General features: G+C 40.6%; 1 protein-coding gene across 2 annotated transcripts in view; it reads right to left on the bottom strand.

Moving 5' to 3' along the window:
* Window positions 1–1,926: 1,926 nt before the first annotated feature.
* Window positions 1,927–27,117, bottom strand: part of dennd1b (DENN/MADD domain containing 1B) — a 101,182-nt gene continuing 75,991 nt past the window's right edge. For both annotated transcript variants that reach the window (XM_080032741.1, XM_080032740.1), the window contains exons 16-23: window positions 22,106–22,196; window positions 20,890–20,930; window positions 19,430–19,465; window positions 18,739–18,795; window positions 17,311–17,400; window positions 8,976–9,061; window positions 8,011–8,233; window positions 1,927–7,080 (exon numbers count right to left, since the gene is read on the bottom strand). In XM_080032741.1, the coding sequence (XP_079888867.1) occupies window positions 6,217–7,080; window positions 8,011–8,233; window positions 8,976–9,061; window positions 17,311–17,400; window positions 18,739–18,795; window positions 19,430–19,465; window positions 20,890–20,930; window positions 22,106–22,196 (1,488 nt within the window). In that variant the 3' untranslated portion in view covers window positions 1,927–6,216. The remainder of the gene's footprint in view (window positions 7,081–8,010; window positions 8,234–8,975; window positions 9,062–17,310; window positions 17,401–18,738; window positions 18,796–19,429; window positions 19,466–20,889; window positions 20,931–22,105; window positions 22,197–27,117) is intronic.

Genomic DNA, 27,117 nt, shown 5'->3' on the forward strand with positions numbered 1-27,117 from the left:
AACACATAGGTAGCACAAAAAAAAAACCTATGTAGTAGGTAACACAAAAAAAAACCTATGTAGTAGTTAACACAAAAAAAACCCTATGTGCTACCTAACACATAGGTAGCACAAAAAAACCCTATGTGCTACCTAACACATAGGTAGCACAAAAAAAAAACCTATGTGCTACCTAACACATAGGTAGCACAAAAAAAAACCCTATGTGCTACCTAACACATAGGTGGCACAAAAAAAAACCCTATGTGCTACCTAACACATAGGTAGCACAAAAAAAACCCTATGTGCTACCTAACACATAGGTAGCACAAAAAAAAACCCTATGTGCTACCTAACACATAGGTAGCACAAAAAAAACCTATGTAGTAGGTAACACAATAAAAAAAGCCCTATGTGCTACCTAACACATAGGGTTTTTTTTTGTGCTACCTAACACATAGGTAGCACACAAAAAAAAACCTATGTAGTAGGTAACACAATAAAAAAAAACCCTATGTGCTACCTAACACATAGGGTTTTTTTTGTGCTACCTAACACATAGGTAGCACAAAAAAAAAACCTATGTAGTAGGTAACACAAAAAAAAAAAAAACCCTATGTGCTACCTAACACATAGGTAGCACAAAAAAAAACCTATGTAGTAGGTAACACATATCTATGTAGTAGGTATGTAGTAGCTACTACAATTTTGTGTACCTTATTGTAAAGTGTTACCCACAAATGTATTGATTATTTGTTTAAAGACACAGTAAATTCTTAGCTAGGCACTGTTTTATTTTTGCAACTATTTCTCAAACAGGATTAAATAATGCATTTGTTGGGGACTATGTTCAGAAGTGAAGTAATACACATACTGTGTTTTATAGTGAGTGTTTATTGCCACATGACAGTGTTGTACTTAGAATATAGGCTACTACAGCACCCTGCACCAGTGTAACGCTGTAGCTAATTTTTTAGCAGAAAAAAAGGAACTCTTTGGTGAGAACAAGCTACAATAGATCCAGCTTTGGCTACACAGACAACACTTGAATGTTGCATCAATTCATTGTCAGGATTGTATCTTTTGTTGACAATAAGAAAACATATATATCACCAGACTTGTAATTTAATTTGATAAAATTGTGAAATAGTGATTTTGCCTCAGTGTGAAACCCACTGAGGCAAATGGCTATCTGTGATATTGGGCTATATAAATAAAAAAATTATTTGATTTGAATTGATTTTGAATCATACAATCCATGTTTATTTATTAGGACAATGCATGTCTTATTCTGTTGTGTGTTGTGTATTGGATGCTGCCAGTGTTTTTTTTTTCAGAAAGAATCAGTCAAAAGTAGCACTGGTTGAGAATAGTTTCTTATTTTCTTCTAGGCCGAGCTACATGATGAACCATCTGTAGTATAATTTAAAGTGTATATACGGTTATGATGATTATGTGCATTCTTTTTTTTTAAACTGTAAATTATTTTCTACCTTTAATTGTTGGCAACTGTGCACAGAACATGTACTTGTTAATTAAAGTGAAATTATTTGTCTCAATGCATTTATTTTATATTAACAAAATATTTGAATTCTAGTGTAGTGGATGATTACCATTTGTGTTTGCAGAATGATTAAGTTAATGCACTGAACACACACACACACACACACACACACACACACACACACACACACACACACACACACACACACACACACACACACACACACACACACACACACACACACACACACACACACACACACACACACACACACACACACACACACACACACACACACACACACACACACACACACACACACACACACACACACACACAAATAAAACAGCCCCCTCTTACATTATTTCTCAGCTTATATTGCGCTTCTAATGTTAGAATGTTGTTATACTGTATATATTTAAAACAAATTAAATAGAAGCATATGCATGAAACAGTATAATTTATTTGCAGTTCACAGTGCATACATTGTGTGCAGTTGTACCAAGTTACTCATGAAAAGCACATTAGATTGACCTCAATTGTTTTTAAGACAGTTGTTTTCTCTGCAATGAGAACATGCAAGTGTGCAGAATCAGAAAATGGCATATCGAGAGTTAATCATTATTACAATACATCCCCCAAACAAAACTGAAAAAAATTAGTTGTTTGCTGTAACTTTTCAAAGGTTTTCACTACACCGAAAATATATATATATATTTTTAGGGCTAGTACGGATAAAGGGAATAATATCTCTGTAAAGATGAACCCGTGTTCTCCCTCAACAGTACCTCAGTACTACAAGATGCTACATAATCTGTCGCCTCCCACTCACTCCAAAATTTGTAATGTCAGGACAATTATACTTATTATTATGATCATAATTTTGTATTACTTTACACTCTATTGTAAGCAGAGTAGCATGTACCATTCAGTTCTCACAAACCTGCAGACATTGAAATGCAAACCCCCTCACTGTTATTTGATCGTTGTACAACACAAATGTAAACTGGACCAGAATTACTAAAGCTTTTCATAGTCATCCTCCCGAGGAGCAGCTGACCTTCTTTACCACAATCCTCTCAGGTTAGTTTTACAGTAGCCACTGGCCAGTAACTAAAGTCGAAATGTTGTCTTCTAATGCAAGGCAGATGACATTCAACTCTACAATACCCAACGCAAGGCAGAACAAGTGTGCTGTTCGAGAGCCATGTTTCCATGCTTCTCGATTTTTGATGTAAGTGCTAAATACTGAAATAATAAATCAATACCGACAGAATACAGCACAATCTGTAAAACTAAAAGGAAACAAAATCATATTTAAGAACACATACAGGTTCATACATACATGCAGATAAAACAACAAGCTTTGTACCTTGTACAGGCAAGCCTCAGTCTCTGCTTATCAATCCCATTCTGAGCATGAATGGCTACATGGGACATTTCTTAATATTCTCTGTCTTTTTTTTCCAAAAATAAAATGTAAAACATTCAAATAGTGGGTGTCGTTCTTTTACTACACCTATCATATATTTTCCATGTAAAATAAAAATCAAGCCAGCAAAAATACACATCTATTCCGTTGAAAATATTTTTTTTTTCATCAATAAGAAATCAACTAGAGAAACTCCTCTGAGAAATGTATGTTTTTTTAAACACAGTAAGCTCAGGATGAGCGTTCAAGGTGTTAAAAAAAGAAAGAGAAAACAAAAAGGAGAAAAAAGAGCACAAACTATACAAGCAGTCACCTATTGGTACAATCAAAGAAAATATTCTAATTTACAAAAAAGAAAATACCCAGAGAAATTCAGATCCAAAGATCTTCTCTTAAATACAGGCAGGGGGAATTCCCACCGACCACCGCAGTAAAGAAAAACACTGAGCCACTCCAGCTGGACTGCAGCTGAAACTCCAAAAACAAAGCGGCTATTAAAACTAACGCTGGTACCCTAGTTCATTTCAGGTCAGTTTCTAAAGACTAAACCAGCTTTTGGGTCTGTTTATCATATAAATATCAAAATGTTCCTAAGTGTGATTTAAGGTGGCCTGAAAACATTGCATAAACCTCCTTTCTATAATACTGTACCTTGTTCTGATTATACTGGGTGTTACTCTTACTGTAAGGCACACCATACACCCTACACATTCTGTCATCAACACACAGAGACACACCTCAGCTCACGCACTGTTAAATAGACTTAAGAATAGATATTTATTTATTTAGGGACACATGAAGCTAACTCCAACTAGCAACTTGCTAAATTGTGAGGATTTTTCAAGTAGAATCGTGCATTTTAAGGTAATTATGATCAATAATAACTGATCTTTTTATCTCAAATATTTGCATAGTAAATATGTTTTTTAAGTGTTTACAATGAATAAAAGACTAGAGCAGATTGTTCTGGAGTTTGTTTTTTCTCCTTCTCCTTTTTGGAATTATTAGGACCGATTCGTGGTCTTTTAGAAGCACGCCAAATACTTTATGAGGGAATCGTTAACGCAGGGCAGCACTCAGAAAGCCAAGGAATAGCTGCTATTAAACTGCCACACCGACTGGCGTCTGGCATAAATCATAAGAACAACGGACCATAAATGTAATAATCCCAACACAAGCGCATGAAAAAGCTTTCTTCTTTTCCTCTGGATTTGTAGCGGCACAGGGAATGATGGGAACCCACAATCTTTGAACGCTGCATTTTCTCTCCACAGGAGAGCCTCTATTAGAAATACTTTTCTGCACACATGACATCCATGTAGCTTCCCTCTTGGGAGAGCCATATTGCTTCATTACAGTACAATCATCAACCACTGAACTAAGACAGTGTGTGACTCTTATCTAGAAGGACAGAGATAGATTGCATGTTCTGCCGTGGGCAAAGCAAGTTATACTGTCTGGCGATATTAAATGGTTTTCTTAATATGAACGGACCAAAGCTAAAAACTTCAAATATGTATTGATCCTACCAAGAGGTAATTTGTGGCTGAAATGGTCCTTTTTGAGCTTTTTTATTTTATTTTTATTTTTTTTAGGTAAAACTATACGTGAAAACCATTTGTAATGTTTTCAGTAGGATAGAATGGGCTTGGGGACGAATGCAAGCAAAGGTGTCACGCTTTGTTTAGTGGTATTTGTTGCAATTTAGAAAACATATCACCAGCCCTATGCTTTTAAACTTCACATTTCCCACATCCACTCCAAACCATAATAAGTGGGCAACAACGGGCAGCCACCTTTAAGGTCCAGCGTGAAAAATAAGATGTTCTGAAAGGACTAAAAGGCAGAAGATGAATTGGGAAAGACAACATGAGGGGGAGAGTGATCATGGTGGAAAGAAGGAACAAAAATGGTAAAGACATGGAGAGAGAGAGAGAGAGAGAGAGAGAGAGAGCGAGAGAGAGAGAGAGAGAGAGAGAGAGAGAGAGAGAGAGAGAGAGGAAGGTACCTACATGTATATCCTGGAATTCAATTCAAAAACAGCAGCGTAAAGCACATCATAAATATATTAACTGTTCTATCAATACAGTGCTGTTAAAGTACTACCAGCTGTTTGCATTCAGATCTGAGAGATTACAAAGTACCAGTTGTGGTATCTTTAGATTAAGTTACCATATATATATAAAAAAAATCACATGTCCATTTAAGGCATGGTGATAGAAAGCCTGTATATCACACAGTGTATTCTTTTTCAGGGCTTGCAGTGGACTTAGCATCTGGAAACTCCTGCCACACTTTGTTGTTCTGCTCAAACTATTTTAGTACCAGGTGGTTAAGACTGTTAACCTACAAGTGCAAATCTGGTTTGATAATGTGAAATGGTTGGAACACTGAGTGAAAGACTGACCTAATGTTGTGTTCAGGAGAACTCATCCCTTTGTTAATCCTCACAAAGTACTGAGCCTTTTCTAAATAAATAGTAACACGATGGAAAGACTCCTCTAGTGCCGTGACGGCTACTTTCTTTTCTACCCAAAATGTAATTCATGGGTCGTCTTATAGTTGTTGAACTGTAAAATATATAGCAAGATGTGTAAAAAATATGTTTTGTGTAATAATGTGGTTGATTACAGCCGGAGATTCTATATGTAATCCTTCGCATGATCTCAACATTTGTTTTGGGATTGAGTTGACAAAGTTGTATTTTCTTAAGTGAAAATGATCAAAAGCACTCTTTCTATGTTGCCACTGTCAAAGTCCACGGGATAATTCACTTGTATTGAGAAAAAAAAACTTCAGAAACTCCTGACTTGTCACTTTAGCGGTGTCCAATTCATTGAGAGGGAAAACAGCCGTCGTGCATTGAACGTGAGGAACTGCCACGGAAGTAAGATTAATTGAACTCGTTTCCATTTCATATCAATGTTTTTCAAGGGTTTATCCAAGTTGAAAGGTTTTGAAATTCTTCGTTGTTTCAAGACACAGAGGTTCATTTTTATGAAAATGCTTAAGACGAGTTTAAGTCCATTGGAAACGGGCTGAAATATTCTTACTACACTTGCAGATATTTTCACACAGGAAATACATTTTTCTTGCTCTATTTTAACACAGAAATGTCTTTTAAAGATGAAGAGTTATGCAGTGCACTCTTTTATCTCCCTCCGTTTGTGTCATTTTTCCTGAAAGCTGTAGCATTAAATGTGAGACTGTGGCTAAACTGAAATAGAATGAATTACAGAGTAGATTTCAGTAGAAGCTATGGCATTTTTTCTAGAGACACTCAAGTCTCCAACAACGTCCCCTACAACTTGTCTGTGGCTTTGCTGTGGACCTGCTGGTGACTGTTGTTGTTGCTGCAGTGGACCTGTGACAGCTGCATGCTGGTGTGGAGGACTGAGCCCAGGCAACACATGGAGTCAATCTCTTCCAGGAGGCCTTGCTCCTGCACCGCCCCCGAGCCTTTGCCCTGACCCAGGCACAGCCCCAGCCCCAGAAGCCCCTCCTTGGACACCTCTTTCTCCCAGGGGACCTGCACGACTGACTGGCTCTTCCCGGTGGGGCTGCCCTGGCCCTCGCGCCGGCCCTTGCTGCCCTGCCTCTGGAGGGCCTTCTCCTGGTAGTGCCTCACCGTCTCCTTGGAGAGCACCTTGCGCCTCAGAATGCTGGTGGAGGAAGTAGTAGTCGTCTGGCTGTGGGCCTGAGGGGGCTCCGTGCTCTGGGCTTGGGGGTCGGAGATGGCCCTAGAGCGGACGGCGGTGACGGGAGAACAGTCTGGGTGGGAGAGGGGCGCCGGAGAGCTGTGGGTGTGAGGCAGAACGGGAGAGGGCGGCGCGGGAGGGACTCTACGTGGCAGTGAGGGCGAGTAGGACAAACGCTGGTCTCCTGGTGGTCTTCCCGGAGGTACGGGCCGAGGGTCAGAGTTGGCTCGCTGGTGGGGATGAGACCCGGACGTGTCGGCCTCTGCGGCTGGAGTGGTTGCTGTGGCAGGTTTCTTTGCCCCCTTGAGGCTACTCTTGTTGGGCTGCCTGCGCGGGGACGGGGGCAGGTGTTTACCGTGCAGCGCGCTGTCATCCTGGCCCATGTTCCAGCCGCCCTGATCCCCACCACCACCACCACAGCAGCTCTCCTCGGCAGGTTTGGATTCGCTGGAAGGCGCGGGCTTGCTCTGAAACAGAGGGAAAACAGGAAACACAATTAAACCCAATAAGAAATAAGACCTAGTTGTCGTCACATTTATTTTGTTTTGTTTCATAAATTCTTCTTCACGTAGTATGTCTATTGTTAATATGTAATATGTATACAACTGACAGAAATTAAAAATAATAATAATGGATGGTATAAGATTGATAAGATACTGAGGGACTTAAGAAAAAATAAACATTTAATGTAAAAAGGCTTGGTGTAATAAGCAAATGCTTCAACCTGACCCTATTCGGTCAGTATTACGTATCAACAAGTTAAGAAGACACTGTATGAATGAATGAAAAAAAAAAAGCTTTATGTGATGTTGTTGTGTTCTATGTGATTGAAATAAACTAAACTAAAACAAATCTGCCTTCATGAAGTCTGTGGGTGAAAACAGTAAATTCCTTTGCCAGGGAAAAGTCTGTCAAGAGTTACCTGAATACCTGCTTTCTTTTTGTATTGTTATAGTGCTTCTCTAAAGTACTCCCATTCTAAATGAAAGCAATGCCCCTTCATCATTATGAAGTCAGAAAGGCTAGTGACACGGTGCAAACTAAGCTCTTAGTTTCTGTGAGATGGACTAAACACCTCACCAGATTCATCAGTTAAATTGGATACCTGTCCCATTGATGGAACGGAATGGAAAATGGAAGTGACATTAATCACTTCACATCAAAGGACCCAATTCTTAGATACTTCTAAATGAAAGAAGATGCCGATTTCATTATTGTCTATCTGGACCCCCGTGGATCCTTAATCCTCATCATGTTTTCTTCTCATTGCGGACACGGTTCTAATCTCACTAACACCAACTCTTTCTGTTACACATCTCTGCCCCTCGAGCTACTGAAAAAAAAAATCCCCCAAACTGTGATGACAGTCCTCCTCCTCCTCCATCTCTCTTGCGTACCGGTGCCTTGTAGTCTAAATGGTCCATGGACCTGAAGAAGTCCAGGCTCTTGGCAGTGATGAGTTTGCCTTGCTCCAGTGTGGAGGTGTTCAGAGAGTCCAGGATTTCCTCCAGCAGGTTCATCTGGCCCGAGTGCGAGGAATCCATTTCCAAATCCAGCGAGTAGGAGTCGTCACTGTCCCCGATGTATGAAGGGACGTCGCCACTGTCCTCCGAAGATATCCTGAGGGATTGGAGGAGAAAGAGACAGAGGCAGGCAGAGTTAAGAAATAGTTTCATGCCATTTTATAATAAAAGATAGCAGCATTACATTGCCGGTTGGGAAACGATATTTAAATGTACATTCTAAAAATAAATGTGAATATCATGGAAAAGTCCATTCAAAAAGTGAAACTTTTCAATATATTCTATAGATTCATTACGCACAAGTGAAATATGTCAGATCTTTCTTTTGTTTCGATGTTTTGATGATTACAGCTTACAGCTCATTAAAAATAAAAATATCCGGTATCTCAAAATATTACATAAAACCAACCATAAAAAGGATTTGTTATACAGGAGTGTGGACCATCTGAAAATAATGTTTATTATAGAAGCATTGCACTTTTGATTGATATTCTATATTTTTTTAGATGCACCTGTATATTGTGTATCATTGTTAATATCACTGCGAATAAGTCAACAATTACACTCTGAACCCATTTCTTAGTAGTAACAGTGTATGACCAAAAATGATATGTGTTTTTAATGCTGTAACTAAATACATCCACTTGGGGGCAGTATAATCATGGGGGAAAAATAGATTGAATCTGCTTGGGATAAAATAACTTTCAGAAAGATATCACCTTTCATAAAATTAAGCAAGGGTTCTACTATCTCATATAGATAGTCAAAACAACATGAAAATGTCTTCAGCGACTTAATGTTGTTGAGGTAATAGGTGATGGAAAAAAAGAAGCACTTACTTGCTGGCGGTGTCCAGTTCATCATCATCGAGCCCGTAGCCAAGATCTCGAGGGCCCATGCTCATGGGAGACTTGTTGAATCTCTGCTGTTAATGAGAACAACACAGCAAGTGGATGTAGTTAGATAGAAAGTATAACGTGATATAACCGATATAACAAGTCGACCCAGAGGGGTGCAGGGGGGGTGGGGGGTCTCAGCTCAAAGATACAAGGCTCCTGATAAAGCTAAATGGAAGCTGATCGGGAAGAGATGCAGGTCTGTGCCTGGTGGGTCCCCATACGGCAGGAGCACTAGCTTGTTTTAATGAGCCTTTGCCCCTTAGGGTTGAGACTAAATGTGTCAAATTTGGGTCCAGGCCCAGAGATAAAAACTCTTTAAGATCCCCTGCAGTGTTTTATCAAACTCAGCATTATATGCTAGAAGGTTACTGTACGCACCGTAAGTTGAGCCCCACATCGCTACATTTATCAATTGCATTATGACACCAGTGCATGTGATCGTATTTGTCATTGCAGTGAGTGTTGAGTGATCAGTGTGTACTGTAGTTGTCTTACAAAGTGGGTTTAATAAGCCACCTGTGTGCCATATTTAATGGGCGGGTTAAAGAAGAGGCAGAAGCTTCACAGAGCAGGGCAGGACTCTCCCCATGGGAGCCCAAATCTGCCCCAGGCCACTTATTAACATGCCTTCCACTACAACGCACATGTTCCTCTCTTGCTGCATGTGCATGTTCGCTTATGTTACACTATGTAACATTATCTCACTTCGTAATTCACACTCTTTGCATTTTGCCCCTTTCACATATCGCTTGACACCTCTGACACCAGTTTCTTTACAAAATGTGTGCACACAAACCCAGTTAACATGCTAGCACAGCTTACGTTCAGTTTGCATTAGCATTAGGGGGCTCATAAAGGTTCTTCCTTGTTTTGTTTCAGGTTCTATTTTTTTACACCGGCTTGGCTCCACCTTTTTTTGATTTAGCAGCATTTCTTCTCTCCAAACAAACTTCTGCCACATTATCAAAGCCATACACTGAGGTTCTTTACAACCCGGAAAACAAGCAGAACACAGAGGGTGTGTTTAGAGAGTAAAGACAGTAGTGTTTGTGTGATTGTGTCATAGTTGTGGTGAAAGGGGGACAATCAGAGACACAAAGGCAAAGAATAGTAAAAAACATGTCTGAAGAAAGGCGGAAAAAAGAAACAACCTAAAGACTAGAGCAAAAGAAGGAAGGAGGAAGGGAAGGAATGAAAAATCGAAGGAAGGAAATATTGAGAGGTGAGGAAAGAATCCCCAAAGCAGCAAATAATTATGATAATGGTGTGTGTGTGTGTGTGTGTGTGTGTGTGTGTGTGTGTGTGTGTGTGTGTGTTAGGGGAGTGGGGGGCAGTATTGGAACCGTGAACCAAGCCGGTCTTGATTAGCCGACGCAATGCTAGCCAGACAGGCGGAATGTAACGTGTGGCTGGCCTGGCCTCATTTAGGGCCTGTGTTTTCGGCCAGGGAAGACATACACACGCTGAAACATACACACTCAGTCACATACTACTACAAAAAAAACACAAAGAGTTAAAGTGCCATTTTCTCCATAAAAGTCAGAGGAGGAGATGTGTGCAGTAGCCACTTAAGCCTCTCAGCCATCGGACTAAACACGAACACATGTGGTGGCACTGCTGATTGGCCTGAGCCGCTCCCCTTCCATGGTAGCTCGGAGCTATAATGAAAGAGATTTCAGAGGGGGCTCGGGCCTGGGATCCCTAAACAGCCCTTTAATGGATTCCTGTGTCAGGGCAGTAAATCTGGGGCCGGGGCCGATGTGCCAGCCAGCCAGCCAAAGCAAGGCCAGCAGAGCGGAGATGCACCTGTGTGAGACACTTTGGGGGTGAGGGGTTTGGGACAGAAACACAAGTCACACGTGCGCGAAAACACACACACATACGCTGCATGTTCACGGTGCGCACCAGTTATTAAGACTGCCTTTGTGCAGAAGGGGGCTGTGTTGGAGGAAGCAGGGCCCCTCTCCGCGTCTAGGTGTTTATTAAAGCAAGGTGAACCCAAACACAAGCAGACACAGGTCATGAAGCCTGGCCCTCTGATCTCGGTTACAGCTCCGGTGCCGTCTACAAAAGGAAGTTCCACAGGGAGCAGTAAATGGATTGTACCTCACTTCACGGCTTTATCAATTTGTCATTCCCTCTCTTCACTGCGACCCTTTTAGTGAAGTCGTCAAGATTAGACTATTTACAACGACGAGCACTTTTTTACGACAGAAGAGTGGCTTCATCACACTTTTAAATGGCTGACATAGTTCATCCATTTTTACTGCTAAGTGAGATACAAAACTAGGGTTTTGTAAAGCTACTTGAACCCAGTATTAGTGCTCCTCAAAGCTGTCAAACTCAACTACAGCAGCAGTTAAATCCAAGATCCAAAATTAGACGTGCAGTGCGTCTATGAAAAAGTGAAAAAAAATAAAACTAAAACAACAAAAATGTAAAAGAGACTCTTCGAAATGTAGACATTGGCAGTGAGATATTCAGTGTACAAAGAGGTCCCATGTTGAAGCGGTGACAGCTCTGCCACCGTCCCATACCTCCGCAGGCCTGACAGGACGGGCGGAGAGCATGATAGAGCAGAACAACAGATTATCATACTGCTCCTTCATTAGCTGTCGGCTAATGGGAATCTGATAGGTGAAAATGAAAAAGAGATTCTCACTCCGCGCCTTCCTGTCCCCTGTTCTCTCCCTCCATCAGTCTGGTGTCAGTGACAGATGTCACGGTGTGTGGTGTCTGTATGTGTGTGTGTGTGTGTGTGTGTGGCTCTCGCTTCCCTTCCTCTACGCCACTAGTGAGACTGCACACAACGCAGAGAGCCAAAAAGCCGGGAGGTGACACAGCACAGCGAAATAATAAACTGTGTTTGGGTTATTTCTGTAAGACTCCTCAGCAGCTTAGTCTAGTATTTTGTGAGCGGGAGAAAATCTGTGTGTCCCTTATTGTAAAGGATTAGATCTGCATTCCTCCTACAAAGAGAACTCACTCAACTGACCAAACTTACTATGAGGGAAATGTTTTGAAATTATTTTTGGGTTGTTTTGTCATTTCATCTTTTCTTTGATCCGAGTTGAGAGAAGTAAAAAAATCCCAATAACCTCCCGTGTATCTTTAGGAAAATAGAAAGCAACGCATACACTCCTGTGTTTTAGTACAGCTCACAAGCTTCCACAATAGATAGTGGGCAAATGAGGGTAGCATTGTAAACATGACTTTCTTAACATTGTATATAAATGAACGCAGGGCTTTCATATGCAATAACTAAAAAAGATAGGAAATATATCCAAGGAGCCACAAAAAAACATCAGATTCAGATTTGATAGAACCAATAGCGTTTCATTTCTTTGCTTATGAAGGGAAAATAGTCATCACCATCCATTTTAGTAGCTGCATTTGGAGAAACAAACTTTTCCCCTTCTCTTGCCTTTCTTCCCTGCATGACCGGTTATGCGGAACGACTATGCCAGGGCCAAATGCTAGTGGACTTTAATAGCCAGTCTTACATTATACATTTCATATGGTATTTCAGAGCGGGCACTGATCTCACAGCTTGGCAGTGTATGTAAAGAGATGCCGGTAAAATGCAAACAAACCTTGGGGAGAGGCAGAGCCTTTGCAGAAGTACGGCCAAGTCTGTGTCTGCCTGTTTAAGAGCTGCTCACTCGAAAGGGGGGGAGAAAGAAAAAATAACTACGTTTGAGGCTAAATCCATTGCTCGTCTTTCCAACTGGCTGTTGCTGAAAGCTCATTTCCCCTTTGCTTAAGACAGGAGCCATATAAAGGACGGAAAATGTGCATTCTGCTCATTCTGTTAGACAAAACTTAACCCATCCAGTGAAATCACCAAGTGTCTCTTTCTGTGAATGGGCGCGGTGCAGTACTGCGAAGATGCCAGGAGATGGCACTTTGGTTTCAGCGAGGAAGCTGGTTGGTCTCTGAAGTGGGGACTACAAATGCATACCAATAATCACGTATGCACACGCGCGCGCGCGCGCGCACACACACACACACACACACACACACACACACACACACACACACACACACACACACACACACACACACACACACACACACACACACACACACACACACACACACACACACACACACACACACACACACACACACACACACACACACACACACACACACACACACACACACACACACACACACACACACACACACACACACACACACACACACACACACACTGTACTTAACGTTTGTTGATGAATCCTTACTATACATCCATCAATATTCATCATCTATAATAATCTTACCCTAATTATTATGAGCACATTTTATCTATTTTCCAAAAAAATTACATTAAAAATGTCATTATGTTTTATAACACACAGGCACTGAATGATATCAAATCTAAAGATGGTTATAGTTATTAGGCCTTCAGTTTACCCAGAAACTAGTATTGCGTTGCATATTCCTCATATAACATTTTAAATCATGCACTGAACATGATGCACACACACTGTCTATGTAATGCTGTAAGAGCAATACTTCATGTTCAAGTGAGTCTGAATCAAAAATACATGATTGTATAAACATGTTAAGTCTTTGTTTGATACAAATGATAGTCTTTCATCATCATATCATGACCACATGAATGTACATTTTCCCTCGTTATAACACAGACACTTCACAAGTCATGTGTGCAGTGGACATATGTGTCCACTAGCCATGACCACTTGAGCTGTCTCCCACCGATGGAGCATACAAACACATCCACCAATGCCCACGCGCGCGCACACACACAGACAAACACACACACACACACTGAGGTAATATCGTGACTTTGTTCTTGTTTAACATCTTTGTTAGCTCTTCCTCTGTCCCATCCATGCTGTGTGTTGTCTTTGGGCTGGTATCTCTCCAGCCTCATACCAGGTGAAGAGTCCAGAGCCTGGGGCTGAGCCCGGCCACAAGCCTGCTGGCTGTCACTGTCCATTACACTGTCCTAGCCTCTACTCTCCTCTGCTCTCTTAACAGCTGTCATTCTGTTGTCTCCAACCTGAGGCAAACTGCTCAGTGCATGAATGTCCATGTACATGCTGTACATACACTCAAATACATGCTCTGGTTGAAAAAGGGCTGAGGTACTTTTCTGTTTTTTGTGGATGCTTACAGCACAATACCACATAAAACAGGTACACCTACACGCACACACACATACATAGACAAAATCTTTAAGAGAATCTCCTAAATTAGTCATGGCCCTCGCACACAAAACCATAGGAGCAGAAAGTCAGCTTGTTTTTGTTTTGTTTTATCAAAAGGAAAGGATTACTCCTAAAGAAAATGTAATCAAGAAGCTCACCAACAACACAATCTACCAATATCGGCAGATACGGCTGCCATTTATATACGCAAATGACAGTATTTCTACTTTAGTGCATGTGCTGGCTGATTAAATAGAAAATACTTTTCATAACTCTGATCATTTCTTTTCTATGATTAATTTAAAAAAAGAGCGGCTACAAGACCATTCATTTCATTTCAAGGACAGACACAGAAGGGGTTTGTATATTTATATATATTGTAATAAATTATCATGTGTTTTTTCCTTCACACAGGCGGATGGAATGTCTTTCATCAGATCACATTTTTGGAGTGTGGGATGACAAGGAGTTTCTGAATTTGTAGAAGCAGTAGAATGAGCATTTGTCGGGCACTAGGTCACAGGACGTGTGGAAAAGACACAGGGAGGAGGTTTTGAAGTATAAATACTTTAACTAAGGACACAATGTAATAAATCCTTTGGTGCATTGGGATTTAAAAGGAGAATAGTTATAAATAAAATATCTTATGTCTTAAGTGAAAGAAGGGAGGTAACTTTCCTTCAACTTAGGTATGCATAGTGTTCAATAAACAGGAGCATTGCACTAACTGTAACATACATTACATGCCAGTGTATTAGATAAACCTATATACTGTGTGAGGGCACACGCAGTAAGGGAGGTATGAGGGGAAAAAGCCAAACCCTTTTTTTCATTTGACTTAACCTTTATTTAACCAGGCTAGTCCCACTGAGAGCAATTTCTCGTGCAAGCAACACCTGGCCAAGACAGTTGTGGGCAGAACACAGTATCAAGATTCTATAGGAAGAAGAAGAAAAAAAAGATATGTAGAAAGGCGAAAGACGGAAAATTAAGAGAAAGCAGGAACAATCGTGGGTTTTCCTCCAACGTGCTTTTGCACCGAAACAAAAATTTATATATGGTGCGTTTTAAAGAGCCACGGGAAGTGCAGATTGAGGCAACTTAAGAAAAATCCATGAGGAAGCCAAAAGGAGCCTTTCCATTTTAGCTTCCATTCTGTTTAATGTTGCTTTAATATGTCTATAGAGACACACACCAAGCCTCTATGACTATCCTGAAAAAACAACACAACACTGAACCCACAATGTAAAGTACCATTTCCTTATAAATGTTTTGGAAGAGCTTCAATCTTCGGGGGGGTTACTGCACACTGACAGGCCATAAATTATCAAGCCTTTCTTGGCTTCTCAATTTTCAGTCTTAGTCTCAGTTGACAAAATAAAAATCCGTCAGACTGCAACTCTCTTCCTTGGTTTTGTGTCTTTAATGTGCAGGGGGTCCGGGTAATATAAAAAGTACGCCTGCGTTGTGAACTATAAGTTATGTTAAGAAAGGCTATGGAAAAAGAAAAAAAAGGAAGAATGGAAAGAAGAACATTGTGTATGGCTGAAATGAAGGTAATGGACAACATATAAACACATACAAAAAATAGTGCTGTGGGACATGCTACCCTGTGTCCTGTGTGTCCCTCCTCCAGTGATCTCTAGGGACCCGTTACTGGGGCAATGAACAGGCCTCGGTGGCAGGGACAGAGGTGTGAGCGGGTGTGTATATCCTGAATATGTGAATGTGTGTGTTTGTGGGTGTGCGTGCACATCAATTGTATGTTAACTGTTAATGTGTGTGTGTGTGTGTTGGGGTTGGCCCGTTCTTTGTTTGTATGTGTGTGTGTGTGTGTGTGTGTGTGTGTGTGTGTGTGTGTGTGTGTGTGTGTGTGTGTGTGTGTGTGTGCGCGCGTGTTATGTGTGTCTATATTGTGGTGGTGGGGTGGGGGGGGGGGGGGTTGTCCGAGGAGGCCTTTAGAAAAAGCTCTAATTGCCGTTCCTCTCCTCTCCGCGGCCGTCACACCTTCCACTGCGCTAAGACTTTCCAGCCTCATCACATACACAGGAAACACAATGCTAATTAGAGACAGCACAACCTCTCCTAATGACACTCTTACACGACTGCGACCAAAATGTCAGTGTGTGCATGCAGGCATGTTTTCTTTTGTGTGTGTGTGTGTGTGTGTGTGTGTGTGTGGTTGTGTGCGTGCGTGTGGTTGTGTGCGTGCGTGTGTTTTAAAGACAGATTTAGGAAACCACTGAGTTGTTTTTCTGTTTTGCAAAAAGAGGAAGAAAAAGCTCCAGCTGGGAATACAGAGGTATAGATATAAGGTGTGAGATATAACCCTGAGGCTGTATGCTTATGAAATACAAATCATACTATACAGAAGTGTGCGATTTTAAAAACATGAAACTTAACTTCCTACACAAATAAAAATGATATCTTCACATTTTCAATCAAACGACACTAAAGCGTTGTATAATCTCCTAACATTTAGAACTCTTGTGATACATTTATTGACGAATGTGTGTTTCTGTGAGCGTGTATGTATACGCTTGCACATTGTATGCCAGTTCTGCACACAACACAGAAAAAAGTGTGCTATCCACTTATGGTGAACACAAGCAAATTCTTCAGAGGAAATGCTGACCAGCAGTTGAGTTGCTTCTACTGTCCGTGCTGTTCGGAGAAAAAAAAACTACTGAATGTACAACATGAATGCGTTGAAAGAAGAAAAAAATGCTTATCATTATATCTGGCACCGTGACAAACTACTGTACTTCCGAGTTGTTACAAGGGAGAGGAGGGCCGGGGGAAGTAGGCAGAAAGAGATAAAGAGAAAGAAAGAAAGAGAGAGACAGAAAGGGATGGAAAATAAAAAGAAAGAGAAAGATGTGTGGAAGAAGAGAGAGAAAATTTAGAACAAAGAAGTGGATGGAGAGAATACTGACGTGGAAGACTGCATCCATGTCGGTCAAGTGAAAACTGAGTTCTGGTAGGACATCTAGTTAACTCCTTTACTGATGTGCATCTGTGTGTGTGTGTGTGTGTGTGTGTGTGTGTGTGTGTGTGCGTGTGTGTGTGTGTGCGTGCATTTGTTTGTTTCATACCCGTCTCATCTTCTGCAGTCTCCTTGGAGACAGGCTCTTGGTGCTGGTTGGAGACCCTGCACAGACAGTCATCCCTTCTTCCTCCTCTTCCTGAGAAAAAAAAACATTGAGAGTGAATCTCTGATGGTTTGTTTAAAGTTAACCAAGTGTATGTGTTAGTTGGAGAACAATGTCCATTTGTATTCATGTGAAAGAACCAAACCACAACACATTAAATGTATCGCTCCTGTAAGGTACAAACAAAAGAATGAAAGAGAACACCGAACAAAAGCAATGATGCTTTTTGTTCCTTTGTGCATCTAAAGCCTGAAGTCACATTGGTGCATTTGGGGACATATTTCTCTATTATGATGAACAAGGTTACGTTTTATCAGAGTAATCCCACATACACCTTCCAGTTAATGAAAATTCTTGGTAGCATACCAAATACGCAGCTGAAAATAGTCCCCAAAAAATGCATTTTTTACTTGTGTTTTAGTTGCGTTGCAGATAAACGTACAGTTCCTAGCTACTTTTGGCTACAAAAATTATCAACATGACGTGTACAGTATTTGTAACCTTTTCAAAGATTTTAAATCATCAGTAGGAATGACTAAGTTTTTGACATCTCTAAGACAACCAATATATTCAAGGAACACCACCACTGATGAGTTCAATTTTAATATGTTTTTGTGTTCTACTTGTGTAGACAGACATCTGGCCGGAAGCAAAAAATAAACCGTAGATAAATGGCGCGCATGAGAGAGTAGAGTTGATTCATTTGTGTATTTGAGAAGTCATTTATGAGTGCGCATGAAATCTGTTTAACTCCAAAAGCACATGGATTTCAACACCTCCTTTTGCATCTACTGGATGTGTGTGTGTGTGTGTGTGTGTGTGTGTGTGTGTGTGTGTGTGTGTGTGTGTGTGTGTGTGTGTGTGTGAACACATGGCAGAACAGTGCTCAGTCTCTCTTGTTCATCATCAGTGCCCTCTTTCCTCAGTTACCCACTGACAAGTCAAATTGCTATTGCCTTATCACATCCATCAGGCTTATGGAAACATACACCTCGTTACATTAGCTTTGAGGAAATCACAGACCCACTGATGAAATATGCAGACAATAAAAGAGAAAGAGGGGCCGGGGCTCGGCTGACATGACAGGCCATAGCCAGAGGGGCGTTGGTTAAAAATGTACGGCCCTGAACAAAGCGCTAAGCAGGCTTCAGCAGTCATTAAAGGCCTCTGCGTCAGTATCACACTCTCCATGTAAAGCAGCCTTCCTGTCTGTTTCTATGAGGGGGGGCCTGGGTATATCTGTGCGCCTCAGAACAGAATCATGTGTACAAGTGTGTTTGTGTGTGTGTGTATGCCTCCTTCTGAGAGTGTGTGTGTGTGTGTGTGTGTGTGTGTGTGTGTCAGAGAGGTGTGAAGGTCCGTGCTGCTCACCCTTGCTTTAAGCCTGCCCTTAAAGTCCCGGATGCCCCTCTTGGCGTGACTCTTAGCCTAGGAGGGAAAACAACACACACACGCACGCGAACACACACACACACACACACACACACACACACACACACACACACACACACACACACACACACACACACACACACACACACACACACACACACACACACACACACACACACACACACACACACACACACACACACACACACACACACACACACACACACACACACACACACACACACACAGCCAATCAAAATGTGTTGCATTAACATTCTGCTCTGGTTTCATGTAAAAATCAAGAAATGCTTTGATCCCTGTAGCAAAAACACAGAGACAAAAGGCTGGATAAGAGCGCCTTGCACACTAACAAGAGGAGATAACATGAAAGGGCACCCTGACCACCTATTGTACAGCACATAACAGACACAGTCACAAACAACGCTCCCATTCCCACCACTGCGACCTCAAAAAAAGAATAATTTTAACATTAATTTCTTTTTTACGTAAGCAGTAGGAATAATTTTCCCCAATACAACGCTCTAACCACTACACCATTAGTGCCCCCATATTAGGTCTATTTCAAATGGATCTTCAGCACTTGGTGTTTCAAGTTATGCACTTATTGAGGGAAAAAAGTGCATTAAGATACATAAATGTGACTGCGTACCTTTGTCACAGCAGTGTTGAAGAGTGCTCCTCCTCTCTGCAATTAAGAGAAACATTATGAATCCTTCACAACAGCATTCCAAACATTCTGAATGGTTCTTTTTTATATTAAATAATCCACACACACAGGGCTAGGCAACAATGTTCAACATTCAACTTTCGAATTTCAACACGAGTGATTCAGAGTGAGCAGGAACTAAAATCTAGCTGATTGATTGAGGTGTTTGTGTCTCAAGCGTAACAAATGACAACCATTCATTGTTTGGAACAATCAGTTTGAATATTTTATAGGGGATTTGAATGACTTTTTGTCATCGTGGGATGCATCTTTATCGTGATGATTCTATGCCAGAGTGGTCACACAGGACTCATTCTCAGTATCCAACACAATCAAAGCTCCCACTTGCTGCTGTAAATAGTATTGTAATACAACTTCAGGGTTGGAATGGTGACACCACACCAGGCAAAGTGTCATATCACTGTCTAACAATAAACGGCATGTTCCATTCAGGATGGTTTGATTTAGCAGCAGCCTCAAAGCGATGGAAGGGACTGTGTGCGTGATTGATTTTTTACTTTCCGCAGACTGACATTGTGGCACCAAATATCTCTCTGTGTTTTCTTTTCTCTCTCTTTTTTTTGGCGTCTCGCTCCTCTTCTCCGTTTGGTGATACACAAAAGCGCAGGCTAAACGGCTAAAAAGCATAAATGGCAGCCGGCGTTTTAGAAGTCGGCAGAGGGAGAGGAGGAGAGGGGCCGAGGTGAAGGCCCCTCTTATAGATTCCTGTCAGTCAGGAAGTGTGAACTTTAACAAACCTTTGAAGAGCACTCTAGAGAACTAATTCAGCCTTAGCTGACGGCGTGGTGGGGAGAGAGAGAGAGAGAGATACTCAGTGAAAGAGAGAGAGAGAGAGAGAGAGAGAGAGAGGTAGACGGGGGGGCCTGTGACAGAGATGAGAGAGAGAGAGAGAGAGAGAGAGAGAGAGAGGGAGAGAGAGAGAGAAGGATTCAGAGAAATAGATAAGGGAAGAAAAGGAAAGGAGGAAAAGAGACAGGAGATGAAGGAAGAGGGAGAGATCTGTGTTCTTGGGTCGGTTCAGCGAAGTAACGCCTGTGTTTTGCTGCCAGATCAACATGTCATGTCGGAGGACGTCTTGTCACGTCAAATCACTTCTGTCTCCCCATTCCATCCCCACCCCATCCCTGTCTGTCTGTCTGTCTGTCTGACTGACTGTCTGTCTGTCTGTCTCCCACTGTCCTGCTGCACGCGCCGCTTCACACACCAAACTGCACTGACGCCGGATCTGTACATTCAGGCAGTGTCAATCACACTTTCAATTAAATATAATTCCGGGAATAAAATGAGCGAAACATAAAAAAAAGAAAAAAAGAAAAAGAAACACAAAGAGCCACAGATGAAAGCGTTTAAGGTATGATATGCAGGACAGTCTGTGAATATACCTTCACAGTGTGCATCCATTGCTGGTAAGACCTTGAATTACCTGGAGGGATGTACAAAAACACAGGAGATATGAATTAATCATGTTTGCACTCCATAGAATTGTATTAATATTGCAAAGCAAAGGTAACTATGTATATAACGCTGTCACACAGCCTCATATTAGCTACACGTACTCACACCTTACTGAGCATTTTAAATCGTAGACAAACCCATTTCTACACTGAACAGGAAAAACCTCCCTTTTCTATAATCCATAATACATACATAAAATATTTACTGTTGAATGTAAAAAATTGTATTAGTAACTATGTAAGTAATTTATATAAACGCAGAACAGACGAATATTGTAAAGTGGAAATTCTACAGATCACAGTGTGTCACAGTCAGAATTGATAAGCCTAATAAAATGATGGATATTGATCTGCAACAACTGGATCTAAACCTATGATTTAAAAAATTAAAAAGAATTTGTCTGAGTGCTTCTGAGGGATCTGAAAACCTCTGATGTATTGTGTGTGCACAGTCACCACATGCAGTTATGCTCTAGCCTGCCAAAGCTTTATTGATTACTCTCGTCAATCTTCCTTTGCCACATTCATCTCCATTTACAAGTAACCTTTGTTTCGGCTCCAATAAATATTTTTGTGACGATATGGATGCAAAATAAAAAAAAAATCATCATGACGGGGTTGAATTTGTGGTTGTTTTTTTGTTCAGATTTGAGAATGCGTCACTTTTAGGCATAATTATAAGACGCTGTCATCATTTTACATCAAAATCTTTAATTTTTATATATTTTTGTCAGTAAAAAATATATTTCTCTTGGTTGACCCATTTGCTATACATTACCCCTTACACAACTAAACTATGTTATTCCAAGGACAGTACAGTTCATTACTGCATTGGTACTTAAAGGACCTCAGGCGTGTTCATGAGCAACAGCATTCAAACATGACTCAACAATAAGAAGTCAAGGACAATTTTTTTTTAAATATAAGTGTTATGAAATGTGTACAATATGGGCAATGTATATTAACCTCATCTTTTAAACACTAAATCATAGTTTGAGGAATTTTTCCACATTCAATTGTTTAGGAGTTTTTAAAAGAAAGATACATCAATTATATTAAGCACAATACCTTTTGCCTTTTGCATGAATTATGGAAAAATTAATCTAATGTGGCTAATTGATAGACGGGTCTCAGCACTACTCACTTCCACAGAAGCCCCCCTCTGTGATCTCTTCTTCAAAAACGTCGGAGAAGCCGCGGCCTGCGTTCAATTTGGCCAGCCGTCCGTCGATGAACTACAACCATAAATTACAACAGGCTTATTAAAGTAGGTAAAAGGGGGGAGGGGTGGTTTTGGTTATACACACACACACACACACACACACACACACACACACACTTAAACAGACACACAAACACACACACACACAGATTCAAACACTCACGTCACAGTGGGGTGTTATTAATCCAGCCTGACAGAAACTACATCTCAAGATTAGGTGGGTTGCAGGTAATAAGGAGTTTGGTAATGCGGAGCAGGTGAGGGATTAGGGGGCGGCAGACTACGTGTTGCACACTGTCTGAGACATGAGGAAGTTTCATTTCCGCCCTTTGTATCATGGAGCGCATAAAACTTCATCTCATAAACATAGCCTAATAGCCGAGACAGCTACACATTTCATGAGAGCAGGAAAAAAAAGTGTTACGGAAGGGCAATGGATCACACACATACGTCAACACACACATACACACGCACACATACATGCAAACACACACACACACACACCTCGACTTTTGTGATTAAAACAATAAAACACAAACATAACAGCATTGTTTAGACATTGAAGCATTAGAAAAACCTTTTGAGTATTTACAAGTAAAAAAGGAAAACAGAAAAGGATGTCAATATTAGTTTTACACACATTTCTCATCAATTTGGTGACTCGTCTGAGCAGTTTCCAGGACGAGTTTTGTGACTGACTGTTGTACAGTTTTTGTAAGGAAAAATAAAAACAATCAATAAAGACAGACAATAAAAAACACATTAAGAAGATATTGTGTGAATATAGATCACTCAGTCCCACACATGAGCTAAATCCAACCACACTGACTGACACGTTGTTGATTGTGTCCCATGGCTTCTAATATCAACAAATCTCTACATGGAAATAATACCTTCCAGTAAAATCCTTCTACTCTTCCTGGTGTAAAAACTAACTTATGTACAGTATGTATTTGTGAATGTGTGTGTGTTTTTTATGTGCAACATAAAACTAATCTACCTTTTTCTACCTTTCAACCTCTTTTGACTTAATCTGTGTCAAGGTAGGAGGGGAAAAGCAGCTCACAACCAGTAATAGTTTCATTCAAAATAATTAGTATATCGAAAGTGTTTTGATTTCATACTAAAATGCATTTTGACTGATAATTCACCAATTAACAAATCAACACCTCCTACCTTTCAAGCACTTTTTTGTTCATCATTTATTCACAAGCACAACTAATGCTACATTGTTGTTGTACTTGATAACAACATCCTGTGAGATGATATTCTAACTGGAAGAGAGCCCGCTCCCACCTCTTCAAATGTGTCCAACATGTAACAACAATGTAGGTTGTTTTTAGGGTGCATGTCCTCGGGGACAGTCTGCTAACTAGCGACCGACACGGCCAGCCGCTCCTCTGGTCAGAAGAGCTGGAAACTCATCATTAGATCATTTTAATGAGAGGTGAGATTTCAGGTTCCAACCGCTGCTCCTGCTACTTGGCTGGCCCAATTAGTGCACATAATCAACCCAAATCATCACCTAGCCAAAGCCACCACTTATCTCCCCCCTACCATCGCCCTGCACACACACCCCGGTAAGATTACCTTGTGCAGTGTGGGCCTTAATTAGACATTACTCAACAATGGCAGACTGTGATCACCACACTACTCTCAAAAACACACAGGCAAACCAACACTTAAACAAACACTTGCTCACGCACAGGCGGGCGAGCACATGTGCACCTATACAGTCACATGAACACAACACAGCAGCGAGCAGCGTCCTTGTTTTCTTTTTTTAGAGAGATACAATGCAAACATTTTATTTTTTTGTATTATCTGAGATATTCTGAGAATTAGAACTGAGAATAATTTCACATTGGGACCGAAAAAAGCCTAAACGTTTTATTTAAACTTTTTTTTTCTATTTTACTATTTGTTGATACAAGCATATGAAAAAATTATTTACACCATAAACATTAAAATATTTTTTCCCAAATAGTTTTTTACCAGACTGCAAGTAAGAAAGAGAGAGAGAGAGAGAGAGAGAGAGAGAGAGAGAGAGAGAGAGAGAATTATTCCATCTGGCTATATCGACACACTGACTCACTCACCGAGTCGACAAATTGGTCTAGATGTATTCAAGTCCAAAATTCCCAGTGCAAATCAGAGATTAAAGGTGCTGTAAGTGGAATGGTTCTTTTAGCTAACTTCCTGTCAGTTACTGCAGTTAGCAGTCCCCTCGCTCGTCCCTACGTCACCACATTAATGCACTGCGTGCGGTAAGCAGCGAGTTATCTAGCATCATCTCAGATCCATAAGTGTGATAAAACATGATAAAAACCATCAAAACAGACATTGGGAAGGATTTGTACCTGCTCCGACATTGTAGGCGCATACACATTCACCCATCTGTTGCTCTGGCGTGCACCGGCAGTGGGAGCATGAGTGAGACGGTGTCGGCTTGTAGCGTTCTCTCTTGTGATTGGATAAACATTTTGGGACCCTCCAATAAGTTTATTTGCTGATTACATGCAGAGCAGCTGACTGAGAGATCGGCTTTATGAAACGCGCACATTATGTAAGTGATCACTGTATGAATAAAGAGCGATTTAACACTTATGTTAACATAAATAAACCGCTTAAACCCTTTAAGATTCTATGGGGGTTAATATAATAAGATTTTTGTCAAAAACTTTGTTTACCTGGGCAACCTGGGTCTTATTTATGAAATTCTAGCCCGTAAACTATGGATGCTGTGGAATATGTCGCTTATGGGTTTCCACGTTTTTTTTGTATTTACAGCTTGCCACCATCTTTGCTGGTTAATAAGCTTTGAAATGTGGCCAAGCGGTAGGAGGCTGTAGAGCAAGTGGCAACCACTATTACTGCTTAATAGACTGAGACACATGTCTGTCAAATTAGGCAAAGCAAAACATACATCTTTCTTTATACGCCTCAATATCAACTAACCAATTACAACCACTGAGAGACACACATCAGAAGACTTTGAATGACCTATCAAGAATCCAACATCTTGGTAGAAAAACTGATTTTGTCTTTTAAAAAGGTGCAGTCAGCGAGTCTGGAGTAGGCTTGTTGTCAAAATCTTTTTTTGATAAAATGAGGGGATTTTTCCTCATGACCCACTGTCTATCTGAAACCAACTCTCTACAGTAAAACAGGGTTCGGAGGCAGCATCTAGCAATGATTAACAATAGTGCATCTTACCAGTTGCTCACACTGGCCATAAAGATGAACCCTAGTTTCATCCATCATTCCGATTGGTTTTAAGGTTGGTTTTCCAGTAATGGCTGTCAAATGGAGTCTTGGTTGTGCAAGGCCAATAAATTTCAAAGCTAATGCATTCTTATGCCCCGAGAATGACGGATGATTATTGATTGACGGGACGCACATCGTCTACAAAGGCTCCTGGCAGTAGATCATCACAGCACAAAGTCGAACAGACTCAATACAATTGTGTAAAGCTTAGTTATGTCAATAAGAGGAAGAGACTACATTGGACGAGTTTCTGCGTAGCACAATCATACACACACACGCATGACAGCGGAGTGGTTGTGGGCTTGTGAGTGTGTAGGAGCCGAGGACGGTTGATAGGAAGCAGGTCAACGTAGACAGGCTTTCCCCACGCATTCTTTGAGAGGACTTCTCCCACTTGTTCTGTTCTGAACACAGGGTGGGCTAGTGAGAGAGCCCAAGGGAAAAAATGTCCAGCAACTGAACCGTCGTGTGTAAGAAGGTGAAACTTTGACATTTATAGAAGTGGATTTTTTTTAAATATTTATTTTAGGGTCGGCTGAATGTCTATATTTCATAGAGGCAAAAGAGAAAAGGATGTTTGCCGTGACTCAAACGCACTCTGTGAGATCTGTGTGGACCTTTTATATACTATCTATGGTGTGGACTAGAATTGTTACATTTACTTACATTTTAATGATTTATTAGGTGTGCGCCAAAACAACTTATGGCAAGTGATACAGTAATTCAATGGTTACAATAATACATTTTAACAGGGTTAGAGAAAGTTACGATGGCCTTTGATGTCATGTGATGGTGGCAAACAATAGTTTCTTTGTCCAACTAGGCCATTCAGCTCCTAAAGTATTAATAATGTTTTGAATTAATTTACATGCTGTTCCCCTTATAAAACTGGAATTTATTTGTGGTTGATTGTGAGGAAGGAGAGGTGCTTTACGAGGAATGAAAACAAAATCCCATGTCGAAAAGCAATTTCCTGCTGAGATTGTGACACCTCAAACTCAGGTAACACCTCAACATTATGCACGTGTGCTTCACCACGTGTGTAATGTGTGCTGTGGTCCACCAATTCCAATAATGTGGTTTGAATTTGACTCAAGTTTGACCTAGTGTAGTTGACAAGGCTGACAGTGACCAATCCCACACTTTGGCCATTGTGTGACATTAAATTAATTATATATATACATATGATTGAATACATGGTATGAGACAGTATAGTCCTGCAATTATGACTGGTTATATGGTGTTTGAGCAACCCAAATTGGATTGTTTACACTCCCCAAGATTGATATGGCAGCTACTGCATGACACCATGTGGTTGCCCTCTGTCAACTATCCCATTGGGAAATAAAGCACTTTGTGCTAAATTTAACTGCATGTGAAAATGCAAAATAATGAACTTAAAAAAAATGGTAAACACTATCATTACAATATCTGTAGATATTGTAATATCAGCAATGCACAATTTGAGGATTTTAATTATTTTTCTATTTTATTTATGACAATACATAGCAGTCAAAGTTTATCACGTGGCTAAATGTGATGTACGTTGTTTTTAATTAGGGGGAGGACAGCAGCCCTGCTTACAGGACTATAAATAATGTGCAATATACTGACAATAAAGATTATATATTGCATCATAGGTGCATAAAATGCTAAAAATATAATAA

This window comes from Ammodytes marinus (assembly GCF_949987685.1).
Source record: "Ammodytes marinus genome assembly, chromosome: 8".
In the NCBI taxonomy this organism is placed as follows: Eukaryota; Metazoa; Chordata; class Actinopteri; order Uranoscopiformes; family Ammodytidae; genus Ammodytes; species Ammodytes marinus.